Source organism: Euprymna scolopes, chromosome 17, assembly GCF_053919585.1.
Source record: "Euprymna scolopes isolate OS-2025 chromosome 17, ASM5391958v1, whole genome shotgun sequence".
NCBI classification, from domain to species: domain Eukaryota; kingdom Metazoa; phylum Mollusca; class Cephalopoda; order Sepiida; family Sepiolidae; genus Euprymna; species Euprymna scolopes.
This window is the reverse complement of record NC_136498.1, coordinates 11,806,468-11,827,020: the sequence shown is the minus strand read 5'-3', so window position 1 is coordinate 11,827,020 and position 20,553 is coordinate 11,806,468. Positions and strand designations below refer to the sequence as shown.

The following is a 20,553-nucleotide window of genomic DNA, read 5'->3' as shown; positions in this document are numbered from 1 at the left end:
CGCCCCATTCTTCTCCATTTCCTCATGACCTCCTCACATACGTCGATCCCCGTTCCAGTGTGGCAGGCTACGTGTCTGTTCAATTCCCTAAAATCCAGCACGGGGCTAATCTTGTTTTTGGTAGGCTGAACAACCGCCAGTAGTGGCAACACTCCTTTTTCTTCCCCTGTCCACGGTTTCAGAATTCCTTCTTTTATCCACCTCTCCACTTCTTCCTCGAATCTTTTTCTTATTTCTCCTCGCAGGGTGTTTTCGTAGCAGCCCACCTTATGCTGTAGTTCTGGGGGCCCGGAGATCCATTTCCATTCCACCGTTCACCTCACGCCATCAAACTTCGCCAGGAAATCTTTATCCTCAATGCAGCAAACCTCCGGTTTTGGGGTTCTGATGGTTCTATCACCTTCCACTCCTGCCATCCCCACTGCGCCGAGACGTCCAAACGTCACTTGGCCCCCTCTTAACGTAGCGCCCCCCAGTCGGTTAATTGCACTCATACCTATAATCACGTCGACACCACCGACCAGATGATTCAACACTAGGGCTTGCAGTCCAATGGGCAACCCTTGCACCATTACTTCCGCTGTCGTCTCTCCTAGGCATTTCACATCCCTGCCATCCACGGTCCTAATAATCCTGGTTCCGCTCCATGACCTCGCGACATTCCTCGCTAACAACGTTGTAGTGCAGCCTGTGTCGACAAGGGCTATGGCTCTCTTCCCATTGACTACCACCGGTAACCGAGGCAATGTTCCATCATGCGCCATTTTCACACAGAAGGGGTAACCACTGGCGCAATAGCTCCCTTCACTCGTTTCCCTGGTCCAGTGCAGCAACACAATAGGGGCTAATATGCCCCACTTGTCCACATCGGTAGCACGTGATCCCCGATCTCAGCTCTTTGCAGTCCTTGATCAGATGAGGACCCTGGCACCGGAAATACTTGATGGCAGGTCTCCCCTCCTGTCGCCTCGCCGGCTGCCTCTCATTCAAGTGAGGCCTCATGCACATATTTTCACTCACAGCTGCAGCCACGATTGGGCTTTTAACATTTTTCACTAGGACTCTGGCGTGGACCAAGAGATCGTCCACTTCCATAGAATCGATCCCCATGATTCTCTGCATGTTCGCAGAGATTTCCTCTGGGAAGCCGTTCACTAGGTACAGCTTTACCGTCATCTCCAGGCTCCTCCCCACGTAACCAGCCAACCCTGCCAGTCTCCTGATCTCTGCCGCAAAGACGTCAACGGACTCGCCGGTCCACCTCAAACTTGACAGCTTGCCAAGTGCTTCAAATGGGCCCTCAGCGAAGGCCAATTTCAGCCTTTGCTCCACTAAGGCAAGGTCTTCCTTGTCTTCATCTCGCATCTGCTGGTAAATCGTGAGGGCTTCCCCCTCTAAGTATAGCGGCAGCAGGGTGACCACATCTTCTATCTTTTGCAGCTTCGCCACCATTTGTAATTTCTCCAGCCACTTAATCAGGTCACCCTCCCCAGTAAAGGGTCTCAACATCTGAGTGCTCAGTCTCCACTCAGCTATGTTAATTTGCTTGATGCGCCGAAATAGCTTGTCGTTTGCGTGACACTGCTGTCCGAACTTTCACTTTCTGGTTACCACTTGACGCTCCAAAACGAACTTCTGCAACTTCAGCTTTTCTCTCCCCGAATCCGACTTTTCTCTTCTACAAATACAACTTCTCTGCTCGCAATCTAACTTCAGTATACCTTCCTTCCCAAAATCACTCCTCTTTTATCTCCAATCAGGAGCATCTCATTTGCATACCTCGTGGTCACCCTGTAGGCATATAAAGGAACAGGGCAGCCATTTTTGTTTCTTTCTTCTTCATTATGAACACGAGATAAGCCACACAAAAACGCGGTCGGTCGTTCTTGTTTCTTTTTTCTTCATTTACACCACAAATATAGTTAAAAATACTAGAAATAATGTAAGGACAATACAAAGCCAAAAACAAAAGAAAAGCGAAATTAGATTAAAAAATAATAGTTAGATGCAAAAAGGATAAAATGTGCTAAGGTTAGAATCATTCAAGCAACACTTGGTGGTCTTCCTAGTGGAAAGCCAGCTTCATTTGAAATAAGTTTGAGGAGGATCGGCGATACCATCTATTGAAGAGAACGAAGGTGGCTAACCAGTGTGTGTAGGGGGCTCAAATGTATTCTTATCATCTTTTATTCATTAATTGGAATGAAAATAGGAAAACTTAAAAATAATATTTACTGTTCCGAACTCGATTTTTTAACAGGATAAACATGCGTTTTTATGACGGTAAGAAGTGGCAATTATACAAGATATTTGGGACAAAATAGCAATCTCTTTATATGTCTACAGTCTATGTTGTAAGAATGATAACATTATCGTTTATAAAAATATAAATCAGTTTTATTGTGGATTTAAGTGTTGGCGGCGGTGTTGTCTATCAGGATGTGATGGATTAGTAATAGGAAGACAGGCACAGAGTAATTCGCTGATCTCTTTTCCCTCACCCTCTCTATCTATCTATCTCTCTTCCCTCCTCTCTCTCTCTCTCTCTCTCTCTCTCTCTCTCCGCCTCTACTCGTCAAAATAAAAACTAAACTTCAACTTAATCCGGCCGCTTTTTATGTAATCCTCTGTGACCTTTAGAATTTGAGCTTTGTGACCCAACCAGCAATGATAGTCGACAATTGCTCCAGATGGGGATAGGGAGGCCCGAATTAGAGCTTTTTTTATTTATGTGAACGATCCCGGGGTAATATCAGGTAACCCTGCTAGTAAAAAAGAGAAAAAGGTTGATCGCAAATGTGAATTATATATTCTTTGTAAAGAAAATAAAATTCGAGAACATTAAACAATATTGCTGTAAAAGTGATTATTCTGAAGTATCTAGCTATGTTAAGGCCAAAAGGGTGATCTTTTAACGCCGAAAACTAACCGGTCTGTGAGAATTGTTAATGGGAAAATAGTACTGCGGAAAGTCATCAAATTTGTGCCTATTGGAAGGAGTTGGTTAATTATCAAATCAGGACAAACCAGATTATGACGTGCTGGACGAGGATTGGCTGAATGAGAAAACAAGCTTCGCCCCGACTTCTGCCACTCTTCAGTCACACTGACTGTCGAAAATCGGAATCTCGATTAACATGTACAACAAAAGTCCACTATTGTATATTTACATTTAGGAAGATTTCATCCTTAGTGAAAGAGTGAGTCCCCCCACATTTACGCAGCCTAATATAACAAGGGCATTTTAGAAGTTTTATAACCACACAAGCTGAAAGGCCCCGGCACATAAAATTAACAGTAGGCTTTTTGATATGACAAGGGCGAGTTCGACGTGAATGTTTCTGTTTAAATCACAATTGCACTATGATACGTAGGGTTTTCATATTAAACTTAAATTCAAACCATTAGTTTACATAATACATATATTTTGATTTGGTCTATTTTTATCCATCATAATTCTTTCATCTTGATATTTTGCAACTACTTAATATCGATTTTCCATCTTTTTTCTACTTTGTATTTTATTGAAATGTTTCCGTGTTAATTTATTACAAATAAAATTATTAAATTTAAATTTAATTCTATTTTCCTTATTTAGATTAGAGTTATTTAAGTTTCTACCTGTTATTTATTTATTATTCTACCATCAATTATCAACATAAAAAATTTAAGTTAACGTCACATCAACTTATTTATTATACTATCCTAAAGTATGACCATAATATATTTAAGATTTTATCACAAAAATTACCTTTAACTCACCACATATTCTTTATTATTTTTTATACATATTATTTTAATCAGAATGTCAACATCAGTATATTACATATCAATGAATCCCCTGTTGAATTCCAACAGGTCCCGCTAGTATATATTATTTTTATCAGGTCTTAGGCGTGATAATAGGAATTTATTTTTATGAAGACAATTTTGTATAACATCAAACTTTTTATTTAAAATTTCTTCTTTAGAATTCAGTATGTGGTATGATTCATGTAAGCATACATTTTTTGATGTACTAGATTTGTACTACGTTTGCATATTTAAAGGAAACATTAATCAAAAGTCACCTTTCTATGACATTCGTCACTGAGTCCAAATATCAGCTGACGTGATATTGCAAACAAACACAAACGGAATGTGATGAACGACATTATCATTATTATTTTTTATTTTGTTTTATATTTTTTGCGAATTAGTCATGCGGGCAAATTATTCCTCGTAATATAATATATTAAATAGAGGACTGATTCTATGATAATATATGCGTAATCTGCAAATAGTAAAACACCATGCCTAAGGGTAGTGCACGCCTGAGAGACGCCGGGCCGCTAGCTATGCTTGCAACAAACAAATAAATTTATTTATTAAAATTAAATCCCATATTTTTATCCATAACAGTATCTTCATCACGAAAATATTTTCTTTCTTTCTTTTACGTGCCATAGTGATTATGATGCTTTGCAATTCTACAGATGCCATGAATTGCCATTACGGTTGAACGTAAAAAGAAAGAAAAACAAATTATGTTTCCCATATGCATAAAAATATCGAATTACATTTCAATAAATCAATTCTGTTTGTTGAAATAAGTTCTGCACTTGTTTAACTTCGAAACCGTTTAATTTATTATATATATATATATATATATATATATATATATATATATATATATATATATACTTATTTTTTTACTATAATAATTATTAAATATTAAATATTAATATATATATATATATATATATATATCCTTCATTTTATCATTGATACAAAAAACTCAGTCATCTCTTTTTAACAGCTTTATGAAGTTTTGTACCCCCAAAACATTTTATATATATATATATATATATATATATATATATATATATATATATATATATATATATATAAGGAAATGTTTTCCAATCGGTGGATATTAAAATCTCTTCCGAAGTCAACAGGTACATCACGAGTCGTATTGTCATCGTTATTATTTCGGAAGTGGAAATGCGATCGCAATTCTCCGCTTTCTACATTCAATAGAAATGTGAATTCCGATCGACAGGAGGTCGGAATCTATACAAGATTTTTCTCATTTCAAACTGCGAAATGAAAAGTCATTATTTGTCACAAGGTGAAATATCTTGTTGACACTTTCAATTGGAATCGCATAAAAAATGGAGATTGTGATTCCTTTGTTTGTTGGTTGTTGTTTTTTTATAAAATTTATTTAGTTTTGCTTATCTCGTTAAGCACCCGGTTTTCACACTTTTGTGCTTTTTTTAGTTTTATGTACAAGGGTCCTTCCAAAATAAAGTCTCCTATTTTTTAATTTAAGATTTTGAGATCTACAAAGACTAGAGTAGTATCATAAAAACGGCCTTTAGTGATCCACAATTTGTTTTTCTACATAGTAACTACCACTTTGAAAGCGACTTTTCCAGGAATTCAATGACTCATATCTGTTTCTGACGCACGTCCATAACAGGGGTCATTTTCTTAAAGTCTTACATTGTCATATCTGCAGCAGAAAAATTAAAACTTTCAGATTATAAATACATAACAGTGCAATTTACAATCTACTCTGATTCATTAGGGCGGAAAATAGGAAGCATTATTTTAGAAACGACCCTCGAATTTTATCTACAGTATATCTTCCGTTACCTTATTTTGTTTTCGCTATCCTCTAATTTCGCTTGCTTATAATTGCATTTTCTAATCTCTTATCATTTAACTTTTTTACTAACTCTGTCATTTTTATCTTTCCCTCTTATCTCTCTTTCTTATCATCTCTTATATCTATCTCCCTAATCTCTCTCCCTTTTATCATCTTTTATCTCTCTCTCATCGGCGCTCTCTTATCAACTAACTCTTATCATCTTGTTCTTATCATCTCTTATATCTATCTCTTTTATTCTTTCCCCTCTTTTATCTTTCACCATCTCTTATCTCTCTTGGATCACCTCTCTCTTATCAAATCTCTCTTATCATTTCACTTTGTCATAATAACCTCTTATAACCCCTCTTTCTCATTATCTTTCTCTTAGCCTCTCTGTCTTATATATTTTTCTATCTGTCTCTCTCTCTGTCTCTGTCTCTGTCTCTGTCTCTGCCTCTCTCTCTCTCTCTCTCTCTCTCTCTCTCTCTCTCTCTCTCTCTCTCACGTGTAAATCGATTCTAGGTTTTTCCGAGACGTAAATATAAATTTATATTTATGTCTCGGAAGTAGAGTGAAAAGCATATCTTATTTTTCTTTTATTAATATTATTGAAATCTTTTCTTTATTCCTTGTACACATGTTTGTTAATTATTCCATGGATTTCTGCCTTTGGATTATTATCGACCATCTTCTTCCAAATATGGGATATTCTGGGATTTTACTTGTACAAATGGAAATTCTTTTAACTTTCTTGAAGATTTACTTTTGGGTTTTACCGTCACTGGATTTTTTATTGTCCACCAGACTATCCATTCATGTGTAATCACCTTTTTCTTCACTATATTCCCTCTGCTTAACTTATTTTGTTTTCAAGTAAGATCTTTGACTTACTTGTTGTTTCATCAAATACTTCTGCATGCAAAATCCGATCTCGCATTTTGCTAATTCCTACCCTCTGAGTAGAAGGAAAGTATTTCTTCGAAACTCCGTGGATTAAGGATTATCCATTTATCTAGTGTTTCCTTTTCAGATTAAATATGTTCTTAACTCATTTCAAAGTGTCTTTTAACATATTTTATTAAATGTTTGCTCATATTATAAGCTCTATTTTCTATTTGGTTTTATCGAGCTTTTACATTTTGCTGAGATAAATTTATAAATATTAAAGAATTAATATTTATAATATACTTTAATTTTACCATCTTGGATCATTTTGGTAAATTTAATTGTAATTTTTATTTATTTTATATATATATATATATATATATATATATATATATTCTTGGATTTTACTTGTACAAATGGAAATTCTTTTAACTTTCTTGAAGTTTTACATTTGGATTTTACCGTCACTTGATTTTTTTATCTTTCACCAGACAATTCATTCCTGTGTAATCCCCTTTTTCTTTATCATATTCCCTCTGCTTCACTTTTTTTGTTTTCAAGTAAGATCTTTGACTTACTTGTTGTTTCATCAAATACTTTTGCATGCAAAATCCGATCCTGCATTTTGCTAATTCCTATCCTCTGATTAGAAGGAAAGTATTTCTTCGAAACTCCGCGGATTAAGGACTATCTATTTATCTAGTTTTTCATTTTCAGATTAAATATGTTTTTAACTTATTTCAAAGTGTTTTTTAACAGTTTTTATTAACTGTTTGCTCGTATATATATATATATATATATATATATATATATATATATATATATATATATAACATTTCTCTCATTTTCTCGTTATCGTTCTCTCAACTTCTCTTTCAATTCTCTGTCTCCCTCTCCTTCTCTTTCTTATATAAAGTTTTTTCTCTCTCATTCTTTTACATGATCTCAGTTTTTGTCCTTTTCTTTCTCTGCAATACCCTTTTGTCGATCCCCTTCTCTTTCTACTTTGCCCTTTTCTGTCTCGCACTTTTCTCTCTCTCCTTTCTCTCTTTTCCCTTTCTCTCTTTCTCTCAATAAAAGATGTAAATAAACAAAAAACCTAGATTAACTATGAATGACACATTCTATTTCATCTGTAACGTTTCTGTTCATCCTAGCAAATATTGCCTTCGCAAATTCATCTTAAAAACCCCCGTAAAATGTATTATATCTCCCCGGCACCCTCTCTTCCGCACATTTTATCTCATGGAACAATTAATTTATCGCTGACAAATCAGTAAAACCACTGCCACCAAACCTGACCCTATCTGAATTCAACTCACTTATTGAACTGATTCCAAAATTAAGGCTCCTTATTTTTTATTCTGCCCGGATGTATCAGAACTAATTGCAAACTGCATTATTATGATAAATGAACGTATGCATTCATGAACTGAAAATTTCATCTCTCTGTTGCAGATATTGAAGGTGTGGGACTTTAAGAAAACAAGCCCTGCCATGTATGTGCATTAGAATCAGAGATGCGCCATTACATTCTTCCATACAGAAAAAAATTCAACTCATCAACATTTCACAACTGCTCTAGTACGTTTATGAAAAAACCGATGAAGTTAATGTCAACACAGTTAAGAGACAGTTTATGAGTGGCGACAGAGCGTGAGTGACAAATCCTGCTCGAATCAAAAGAGGCTGGAAAAATGCATTGAGAATGATGGTGAGTATGTTGAAAAATTAATTCTGGAGCACAAAATGTTGCTCGTTTTAATAGTAACGACGCTCGGAACTCTTTGCTCTTTTCATATGATATTTTCATGAGCTAGACTTTGTCCACTCTTGAAATTCTAACTTCTTTTATAGATCACAATCCTTAATCTGCAATTATTCGACAACAAATTAAATAAATCCCAAGATTGTTTTAGTTAGGTTTCCTTGAAATATTCCTTCCAACCAAAATTTAACCCATTTCACCTAAGGAGTACATATATGGCATAGTAACATCATGATTCAATATTGCATCACACATTTCTCCAGAATGAAAAAAGCCTAAATACGGGCAGTGTTCTGTAGCAATACTATTGTAGGGACTAATGCATTTTTTAATCAGTTATGTTGAAAAATTTATAAATTGCAATTATTTTACAAAAAATTATTTCGGGCAGACATGAGTTAATCAGGAACAACAGCATGGCATTTTATTTTGTTAAATGTCCGTCTTAATAATAATAATAATAATAATAATAATAATAATAATAATAATAATAATAATAATAATAATAATAATAATGACTACGGCGATAACGACGTCAAGCAAAAAAACACGGTAACCATTTTGTTTTTATTGGTGTTTCGTTAATTTGCCTATTTCTTTCTTGTCATCCAATCACATGTTTCTATTTGCGTACTAAACTCAAAATTTAAACTAAAAAAAAAACACTGTAACTCTCAAGTATTTTCATTGATGCGAATATTTTTGCAGATCTCAGAATTATATTTGATTCTCCGTGTTTCATCTGTCGTTTATAATTCACTTCTGCCGAAATTCGAGTCTCTCCATCAACAGTCATAGAAAATTTGCCAAATGTTTTTTGATTTGCTATTTTGACTGCATCATAGAATTCGTGAATTAATGACTCTGTTTACAGGAACAAATTGATTTTTTCTTTTGGGTTTTGATTTTGCAAGGAGTGAAATATGCAGATCAGCTTATCGAAATTTATTGGTCTGGGACCCATTACTGTAAATGCCGAGAATAATTTTCGAAATAAATATTAATTGAGGCATTCATTCTAGGTGGATTGAACTAAGTTTTCCCGAAGTAGAAAGTTTTCAGAGAATATTGATTTCACAAGTTGTTCTAAGTTGCATATATATTCCAGACAGTAAAAATAATTGTTAGGTTGTTAGTTTTTACAGTTATTTATGGGATTAATGGACTATCTCATGACGTCATTTCCTCTGGTGCCGTCAATTCTGGTATCGAGTACCGGTACAAGGAAGTCAGAGATTGGCATGCGGCCAATGGGAGCGTGTGCAAACGCCTTACCGTTGAGGAAAGGTATTGCTCAACCTACTTTTGCCTGTAATATATGTGAATACATGTTCGTTCCTAACAGTCCTGTGTTCTTTCGTTTTATTACTATTTAACCCCATAACAACTGGCGACGTCGAATTTAACTTTCACACGAGTTAACTTCAGAAAAGAATGAAAAGAATGAATGAATTTGACAAAAAGAACTTCGGATTTACAAGCTAAGAAGTTGGCTAACAATTACGTTCTAAAAACAAAATTCTAAAAACAAAAAACAGAAAACGAACACATGGCAAAGTTATCGACTCAATTGTAAGGTGATCATGTTGTCTCTATATTTAAATTGAAAAGAACGGTACTAAACGCATTTTTGTTAAGGCCCTAAAATTAATTTGGTCGCTTATTGAAAGAAGAAAGAAAAAAAGAGAAAAAGTTTGACCCAATTTCACCGCGAGAACAATTCTATTTTAACTTGTCGACTATTTATTCGTATGAAAATTTAAACATTTTTCAAATGAAGTGAAAAGTATTTTTACCTTTGTTTTTTGCTGCTAACTTTATGCAAAATCTTAACGAGAGACAAATGTTTTTTTCCTTTTCGTTTTAATTGGACTAAAGGGAATACTTTTTTCCACTGACTGGAATTTTCTGTAACATTCTATTTTACTGTCGGTTCTAAAGTGAATTTTTTTCTTCCGCGTGGTGACAACTCCCTCCCCACACACACACACATAAAAAACAGCCATTTTGGTTAACTTCCAGACAATTCCACAATTATTTTTACACTTTTGCATCTGTATGGTATCTCAGTATATTTTTTGTTGTTTCGCAAGTAAAATTTTTTTTTCACCCTCATATTGGGTTATCTCTAAGGTTTTTACCAAGAAGTAAGGGATACATTGCTTACCCCTCATAAGCACACACCCAAAGAAAGGACAATTTCTTTGTTATTATTATTTTATCCCTCTTCTCCAGTCAAAAACGGAAATAATTTTTTTCGAGCGTTTGAAAAAGCCATTACAAGATGGAGGAGGTAAAAACAGCATTAATACAGCTAACCAAAGCTCAGATGGACCAGCAACAGAAAGCTGAGGAAAATGTAAAAGAACGTGGTAAACAGTTCTAGTTACAATTTCAAGAGAGGCAACGAGCGTTGGGGGAGAGAATGCTACTTAAACAACAGAGACAAATATTCGATAGAACGGAACAGTTTTGCTCTTTCCCAATGTACAATATGGAACGCTATAGAAACGCTCAACTACCAACCGGAGTTGGATAGGACGTTTGACGCTTTCTATCGGATATATGAGGACTTATTCACCATGGATTATCAAGAGTGGAGCAACGCTAAAAAAGTTCGCCTACTTTTGAGGAAATTAGGGACCACAGAACATAGCAAGTTTGCGGATTATATTCTCCCCAGGAAGACGAGTGAATTGGTAGTCAAACTTTTATCCAAACTGTTCAGCACGAATTCTACACTCTTTCATAGAAGAAGAAAGTGCTTGAACCTACAAAAAAGCAACGACGGCGATTACCTGACCTTCGCGTCCGTGGTAAATAAACACTGCGATGATTTCCGTCTATCTGACTTATCGGCAAGTATTTAATTTTTGCGCAGGGTCTAGTCTCATCCAAAAACGCTGAGATTAGACAACGTGTTCTCTCTAGATTTGAGAGCAAACAGGACCTCACCCTCCAGAAGTTGGTCGAGGATTGTCAACGGGTAGTCTTCGTAAGGAATAACTCGAGACAAGTCGAGGAGTCAGGCGCAACACCGTAAAAATACTCACCCCGAAAAAGCAAAGCTAGAAGTAAGAAAACTCAGGCTACACCTAATAAGTACCACCCAGTCACAAAACCCGGATCCTCTACAAGCCTATGCTATCGCTGCGGTGGGGAACATTGGTCGAGTCAATGTTTTTACAAACATACGTACTGTAAATAATGTGGCAGGAAGGGCCACAAAGCGATCAGTGCAGGAAGAACAAGGTCAAGAACAACATCCGACAGACTAGATCCGACTTGGATTCGGAGAAGAACCGGCGCAAATATGTCACAGTTAACATCGCAAATAAAACTGTTTATCTACAATTGGATTCCGGATTAGATTTTCCTTACACATGGAAAAGGCTAAGGAAACCAACCATGTGGAAGACGAACAAATCAGCTCGTGCTGTGACAGGCGATAAAGTGGAATTTGAGGGAGTGCTCACACTCCCGGTGACCTTAAATCGTGTTACTAAAAAAGTGAAAGTGTATGTACATAGGACATCCGAAAACCTCTTCGGTACTGACTGGAGTGAGTGATTCAGATTGTGGGATCAACCTATGAATACATCCTGTCATAGTGTAGAAGACTCGTCTACGGAGGCGCAACAACTGAATGACGAGACAAAAGAGGAATTTCCAGAAGTATTCTCACCAGGACTACGAAAATGTACAAAGGCTACAGCAAGATTCGAATGAAAAGAAAACACTCTGTCCGTTTGCAAGAAGAAACGAAACGCCCCATTTGCAGTAAAAGAGAAATCGAAAAAGGAAGCATTTCAACAATTTCTATACGTGTATAGCATGACACCCAACCCGAACACACCAACAGCAGTCTCACCTGTAGAAACGATGTTTGCGCGGCAAGTGAGATCCGTTTTTGATACGCTCTAACTCAAAAAGTCAAGGCCACTAATGACCACGTGTGTACCCAGTAAACGTTTCATATCAGGTAAAAGAGTGTTTTTAAAATGTTATAAAAAACACATAATTCTGGGAGGTAGATACAATTACTAAGAGAGTGACATGGTATATATCATCCAAGGACCAACATATACCCACAAACGTCACCAGAACCAACTAAAAAGATGTCAATCAGTTGAAACCAGCAACAGTCCACCATTGGAAGATGAGCCGATAGACACTGTCTACGAAACTTTTGATCTTGAACCTCCTCAACCAACACCTAAACTACGGCGGTCGTTTCGTAAAAGAAAGTTTACTGAGCAATTTATGGTAAACCCTAAAAGGAAGAGGTACTGACAGCTTTTACGAACCAAAGGCTTGGGAGGGGGTGCTATATATATGTTGAAGTTTTCAGGGAATATTGATTTCACAAGCGGTTCTAAGTTGCATATATATTCCAGACAGTAAAAATGATTGTTAGGTTGTTAGTTTTTACAGTTATTTATGGGATTAATGGACTATCTCATGACGTCATTTCCTCTGGTGACGTCACTTCCAGTATCGAGTACTGGTACCCGGCAGTAAGAGATTGGCACGTGGCCAAGGAGTTCGTGTGCAAACACCCTACCGTTGAGGAAAGGTATTGCTCAACCTACTTTTGCCTGTAATATATGTGAATACATGTTCGTTCCTAAAAGTCCTATGTTATTTCGTTTTATTAGCATTTAACCCCATAACAATATACTTCCACTCATCTTGAAGGTTTATATCTAACAATACACAATAAATTAAAATACATGAACATTCATAAAGTACTAAGCTGAGTATTTGATCTGACAGGAATCCCTTTATGTTATCTTGTTTAAGAAACCTTTACTCTAAAAACCAACTTATCGAACTGAAGAAACGCCGCCTGCAAACATGTTCGCTCATACCCCGAAAGCAAAGACTAAAAAGAGATGCAGACAAGAGGTTTATTCGTCTGGGATCGTCCCTTTTCAATCACTGAGGGCAGACAGAGACAGATAAATAATAACTGCTAAACCATATGTCATCCTTACACACGATGTGATTCTAATCATATTGATGACTTATCTCTTTCTATTTTGGGCTATGTGACGTCACATCTGTTGCTTGTAAACAGGAGGTCAAGTTGACATCCAAGTACATTAAACTGACACCACCTGAACCCTATTCCTAGTTATTTTAAACTGACAAAAATATATTCGGTTAATATTCAACAATACAGAGAACCAATGTGTAAACGTTACTGTGCTCTGAACATTTAACGGTTCTCTCTCTTTAAAGTAGATATTATCATAATTACTTTCTTTACGCCTATTAGTGATTTGTCTTAAGGCAGATGGAATGAACGAAATTATGAGAGTAAGAAGTAATTAACATCTTGTTTATAAAAAGTTACAGTTCTGAATTTTTTAGATGAGGGATGTTTGTTTGTATTACTTGTTTTGATCAGACTTTGAGTTTTATTTGCGAAACGTGTTGGTCGATGTAGCCTCTGACCTTTGTCAGGCACGCTGGTCGCCATCTTGAGAAAAAAGGGGAACAGTTTCTGGCTCAGTAGATTGTTTCGTATTTCTGGAGTTGTGTTTGTTTTTTCGCCGTGGTTTCGTATGTGTGAAAAAAAAATTGACAAGGAGAGATAACTTTAATAAAGTTTGACAGGATCACCTCCCTTTTACCGATGCAATTTCAGCATGCCAATTTCCAATATGCCTGACGAAGGCTGAGAGCTACATCGACCGAAACAAATAAGACTCAAGATGAGAACAATAGTCCGATCAAAACAAGGAATACAAAAAAGTCTTCATTTTTTCATGTGTCACTCATTTGTACAAAAAATAAAAATTAATCCGCAGTTGTTCATTTGCATTTGTATTTGTGGATTATCTAAATAAAATCCTCTCGTCGTCAACTCAACATTGTTTGTTTTTTAGTTACGTGGTAGAAGTAGAGGTTTGTTGCACATATCGGGTAACTAACAGAATGGTTAAAATTATTTTACGACATAATCACGTTGACATACCGGTTTCCGTTAGAGCACCGAAGTTAAGCAACGTTGATCTTGGCCAGTACTAATTGGGTGATTATTTGAAAATACCAAGTGCTGCATATACTCTTCATGTATCTCGGCATTGTTGCAACTTGAATCAAGTAATGCCGATTCAGGAGAGGTGTGGTGGAGATTATGCAACACTGGCTTTACAATGATACGTGCAGTTGCCATTACTTTATGGTGTAAATGTAAAGTAATTTCTTGTTGGGCTGTCATCTTAAATAATCAAACTCAATCAAGTTTTACCGTGACCGATCATCACGGTGTTGCCTCACAATTTACCCGACAGTTTACCTTTATCCTCGAGTTGCTATGTCGCCTTGATAAGCGGTGGCTTTCCAGATTTAAAAAAATCAGCAAAACTAGAGTAGATAGAAAATACAATTGCTGATTATCAAACATAAAGAGTCTACGTATTTCACAATGGATTGCTCCAAAATTGATTAAACGACACTATCACCATCAAATTTAAAATGATATTCGTTTTATTTTTTTAAATCATGTCCGGTGAAACATATCTAGAGTATGTAAACTCGTACAATAAACAAATTAATACATTAATACATTTGTGTTAATTTATTTACAACTAGCTGACGTACCCGATGTGAACAGTTCACTTCTTGTAAGTAAAAAAAAAAAAACTCGAGCTGATATAGAAACCAAAACCTAAAGACAGTTAATAAAGTTCGATAAGCATTAGCTCAGCTTGCCACAATTTAAAAAAGTGTTTTCAAACCTACTTATTCTTAACATAAGGTAATGGTCATGTTAACGATTCGCGCATGCGCAGTCATGAAACAGTTGGCAAATAGATAAAAATCCAATGACACCCAAGTACCAATTTTTCAATTTTGAGCGGCCCTTTCTCTCGGATGAAATCGATTAAAATGTTTTCAACATGTCTGAATAACCTATATACCAACTTTTAATCTGTAGACCATAAATCTGTTGAGTCTCACTTTTATAGATATAGAGATTATGTTATAACTACTCGGCGTTGCCTAGGACACGATGAAGTTATTTTAGTTTTAATTTGTTTTTGTTTTCTGTACATTTGTAAACTTACTGTAGAAAACTTCTGTAATATTCTTCAATTTAAAATGACTTAATTATTTTTCAGTTTAGATTTCCGGTTGATATTTTTAAAATGTTTCATATAAGTAGTCGTTTGGACTTATTAGATAAATGATAGCTAAATATTTATTTTTATAATCGATTCGTGGCTTATCAAGGCCCACGGACCTTTGGAGAATAAAAGTATTTGAGTTTGATCGGTAGATGGTGAAACACCGAAGAAATTAGTAACAATGACTTAAGCTAATGCGAAAGTGACTATTTGTGAGGATGGCTGAACAAGAATTCATTTAAATTGGATGTGAAAGTCAGTAGGAAAGCAGTCCCGGGATACTGTGTAGCACTTGTTCAGTTCTGGGAAAATAATTTTGCCTGTAGAAGTTTCGCAAAGTTTTTTGAGTATACGAAAGAAACAAAGAAAGTTATTGGCAGTGGTTGAAGCTAGACACATTTTTGTTGTGAATGTTTTACATGAAGCAGGGGCATATATTACTAATAACATGGTACCATAATAACCAATGAAAATGATATTATTTTGAATAATCGAACTACTGTTCGAATCTGAGATGCTATTATCACATTTTGGCTGATGTACCCTTCGACTTTCTTCAGATGTGTCTTCTCAAACTCTAGAACGTCTATAGCAAACTCAGGAATCTCTTAAGAATTTGGAACGAAACACTTTATTTAATCTACGGCTTTAACTTTTCTTTTACTTACCTTCACTCCAAACAAGACATAGTGTCACTTGGACATAAGGGGCTACTAATATGAGCATGAATAAGAAAGATTAAGATGTTGATTTACGTTCCACTTAAACTTCTGCAATTTACAGTTAGAAAAGCACGTAAGGTAATTCCAAAGTATAGCTGTTCTAGGTAAGAAGCTATAAGAGTAGAAAACTTTCTAGCATTTATGAACGTCAACAGTGAAGACGTGTGATTTTGTTGCTAAGCGTGTTTGTCCGAGATATGTACGTTGAGGGAGCACAAGTACAATGAGTTCATCAGAACACATTCAAGTAAAATATTGTAAAACACGCACATTGATGGGACAGAGGTTAGAGCCTAATTGACAAAGTGGGATCGGAGACTCTCTTTTGGACACTATCCAAGAGGCAGAGACTTGTGGTAGATGCCTCAGCCCAGATGTGGAAACAGCACTCCATGCATGAGCAAATGGTTGCCTTGTAGAAGTACAGGATACTCTCAGGTGTGAGTAGTTTTCTTGCACTATAAAGGGAGCCCACCTTCCTTGCAGCAGTCTTCGTAATGTCTTCAATGTATTTGTCAGCCAAACCTGCGTAAAAGTTTTACGTAATTCTTGGTTGTATTCTCAGCATCGCTTGTACTGAGGATTGAACCTACAACCTCCAAAAGTCGGTCACAGAAAACTGATGAATACTTAGACCCGTGGTGCAATGGTTAACGTGCCAATTTCCAATTACAAATAAAAATTTATTTTGTCAGGGGCAAAATTCGATTTGATCTGAAATATCCGACTATATAATTTTATATCTCTTCAATGTGACAATTGTTTAACAGTAATAAAAATAGTAGATTGCTAAATGTCCTTGGGTTTCCGCAGTAATGACTACGTAGGAGTCGTCCTAATTAGAAAGGAATCAATGTGACAATCGATGTATGTTAGGGACAATCATTGTAATCTGCGTGCCGGCCTGTATTGTCAGAGTATTCGATCTCTTAGGTAGACTGTCAATCAGGACTGAAGAGCTCCTACCTGCCCATGAAGTGAGTTATTGAGCTTATATATATCATGTTTAGTGTGGTGAAGAAAAGATGAAGAAATTGCACCATGTCTCCTGAAATTATCGTACTTAACTATGATGGAAACAAACTGTCAATTATTTGCCGGCTATTTGTTATATACGATGACTTCGCCGGAATAACTTTTTGTTTCTCGAAAAGTCGTTTCTCTTTATGACCCCAAACGCTTTTTCACACTTGAAGCTATTCTTACAAACCTACTATTAAACTGTATGGAATACTGTTGTCAGATTTTGGAGGTTGAATATTTGTCCTATTTGAGGTTTCAAAATGCATCTATTATTTGATTGGTCTTATCCTTTCATTTTCTCTGCAACCTCTCTCTCTCTCTCTCTCTCTTTCTCTCTATTAGATACGGGATTATCGTCGTCTTAATCTTTGTTTATATAAATACTATTATAGCATGTGTTCTTTAAGATTGGATTCCTTGGTCTAGTGGTCACACTTAATTTCCTGTTTCGATACCTTTTTGCAATACAGCTTTCTCTTCCAATAGTTTCTTTTCAAGAACTGCAGTTTAATGAAACTTTCTTCCTGCTGAATGTTTCTTGCTGCCTATAGCTTTGGTCTTTTCAATAGCTATTATCTTTGCGATAATAATCATTCGTTACAATAAGTCACTTCACGCCTTATCTGTAGCGATTCCAATATAAATAAAAATTAAGATAGTTGTCTTTAACATACATTAATAATCATTGGCATACGAGCTGTTGTTGAATAATAAGTTTTTGAACAAATGTCTCATTTTACAAGGATTTGATCAAATACTAACCAGAAATGCCGTAATTTAATATACGCAAGTTCAAGTCACGTTGTGCATAAGTTTCGTGACAAATAACCAGTAGTTGAGATTTAAATGTGCATGAAACATAAGCCTATGCAATAAGCAAACCATCAACAAGAGATTTCAATCTATAATATTAATAAAAGGCTAAATGTTTATTTATTTATTGTGTGTATATACCAATAAAACTTTCGAACAGATGCACTGAATTGAAAAATTCTTTTTTCCCCTGAAAGTTCTTAGATTTTCCTTATATATGGTTCGTAATGAACAACTCCGAGTAACACAAAAAGCCCGAAATTAGAGATTTTGGGCCTTTTCGTTTTTGTTGAAAAAATTACCTGTCCATGTCAACGGAATTTAGCACTATGTATACAGTCGCGTTAACATCTTTTGGCATACGGACAGTATGATTTGTGCCGCAATGGATAACGCGTCTGACATCGGATCAGAAGATTCCAGGTTCGAATCCTGGCAAGTTCATAATAATTTTAACCATCGTTTTATCCAACGTTTACTCGTTATTCTTATCCTTAGTTAGGGTATTTTTGTTTTTTTAAGTGATTTTGTTTGGGTTTCTTATACTCCGAGTTCACAGGGTAAGCGTTGATGGTAAGACGATATTGAGTGTACTTGATGTTGATTGTACTCGATCTTTTGTTTGACTCGTTGTGTGTGCTGACGCGGCACAGCCACTAGTACAGAATAAAATATCACCGAATATAAAACATTGTCTTATATGAAGTAACATTGAGTTGAAACAAAAAAAAATGTTTTTATTACTTTAAATCGCAATCAAATTGTTTGGAAAAATATTATTCAGGTGTGTAATGATGATAAATATCGACTTAGAAATAAATAAAGAGCTATTGCAAAAAAAAAGAATAATCAATTTACTAGTTTTTGATTCGAATCCTGAATGATAGCATAAAATTGAACTGAAGGCGAATACTTTATCCACACGGCCACTTTGCCGTTTTAAAATACATCTAGAGTTTATGAGCTCGGCGTATGAATCTCGCTGTGTATATCTAAAATAGTTCGTTTGTCTAAAATTAATAAACATGAAGAAAATTTCCAATCAAAAATATAAAATTGATATTTGATATCAGATAATTTGGCTAAAAAAATCAATCTTAACTTCGTATTATTTGGATTCTTCGGAATACTGTTCTCATCTTGAGTGTTATTTTCACAACGTTTCGGTCGATGTCACTTCCAACCTTCTTCAGGTTTATCTTGTCGAACTCGGGAATGTGTCTGTCGAACTCGGGAATCTGGATGTAATTTCACGGGAGTATCATGCTCTCCTTTCGTCAACCATGGATAGAGGTCGTAAGTAATTCGCAATTGTATTCTTTAGTAACCCACACTAAGAATTAAAGCTTCAATCTTCCGAAGAATATCGGAAGTTACATCGACCGAAATGTTGTGAAAATCACACTCAAGATGAGAACAGTAGTCCGAATGATCTAAACAATACGAATCTCATAAATTCAAAACGCAATCGTTACTTATTTTTATGTTTATTTTTCTTTCCGGGTGAAAAGATCCTGATAATTATAAGTATGTTGTTCTGACAGCTTATAATAGAAAATATGATATCGGAAAGAAAATGTCGGAACATGTGTTTCTAATGTAATTTGAACGTTCTAGAATTTTTTTCTGAGGAGCCACTCGAGGACAAGGATTAAACGGATGACCGTCACAGAAGGATTAGGAGCAGTGGGTGAAATGGAATAAGATTACTTTAAATTAATTAATTTTTTAAGTATTTGTTTGCATTAGACTTGAAGTCGACCACGCTGCAGCCAGTTGGAAAGTAGATTCTTAGCATCTTATTCCACAGATGGAATATTCTGGGAAAGAAAGTTTGTTTATGGAAATTCCGTTCGGTTTTAACAAAAGGAGAAAGAAAGGTTACTGTGATTATAGCCAGACGAGTTCTTGTTATGAATGTTCTTTTTCTTAATCGAATTGTACAGACAGTTAATATTTCAAAAGGGAAACAGTAAATTTTACGCATCGTTGTAGAATGTCCCGTGGAATTCTCGCAATAGAACCGCTAATACAAAGCAAATATAGATAAAAGAAGCAAAATGAATTTAATAAAAAACGTATCATGTTTAGGAAAATGAGTTTCTTTTACTTACGTTACCGACGGCAACTCCTCAATCATTGCTGATGATCTGATAAATCACAATGTTTAAACGAAAGAGCTGATGAAAGTAGATGTCGATTCGTGTAAAGTAGATGTCGATTCATGTAAAGTAGGCGATCAAGAAGTCGACGAGTTAAAAAAGCAAACGATTTTAACACCCCATCTCTCCCACCCTATTCTTTAAGTTATCACCCGTTTTATCAGTTCCTGTTTGTGAAAAAATAAACGTTAAGGAGTTTGGGAGGGGGCGAAAAGACTTGGAGAGGCGTGGCAGCCATGATCTTTTGAATTTACGAACTTTCCCGACCTCTTGGCATAAAATAAATAAAATGAAAAGTTCGATCTCCGGTTTCTGAATACTTTAATCTTTTCAGTCTATTGAGCGCAAAAGGTGAAGAGGATTCAAGTTAATCTCAGAATTAATAAAACTAAGGGTACTAGAT

At 35.6% G+C, this 20,553-nt stretch overlaps 1 protein-coding gene across 1 annotated transcript in view; it reads right to left on the bottom strand.

The window, feature by feature from the left end:
* The window catches only part of LOC145296663 (membrane metallo-endopeptidase-like 1), a 336,498-nt gene extending 316,214 nt beyond the window's left edge, over positions 1–20,284 (bottom strand). The window contains exon 1 of the mRNA XM_080142602.1: positions 20,103–20,284. Within this exon, the coding sequence (XP_079998728.1) occupies positions 20,103–20,128 (26 nt within the window). The 5' untranslated portion in view covers positions 20,129–20,284. The remainder of the gene's footprint in view (positions 1–20,102) is intronic.
* Positions 20,285–20,553: the final 269 nt, after the last annotated feature.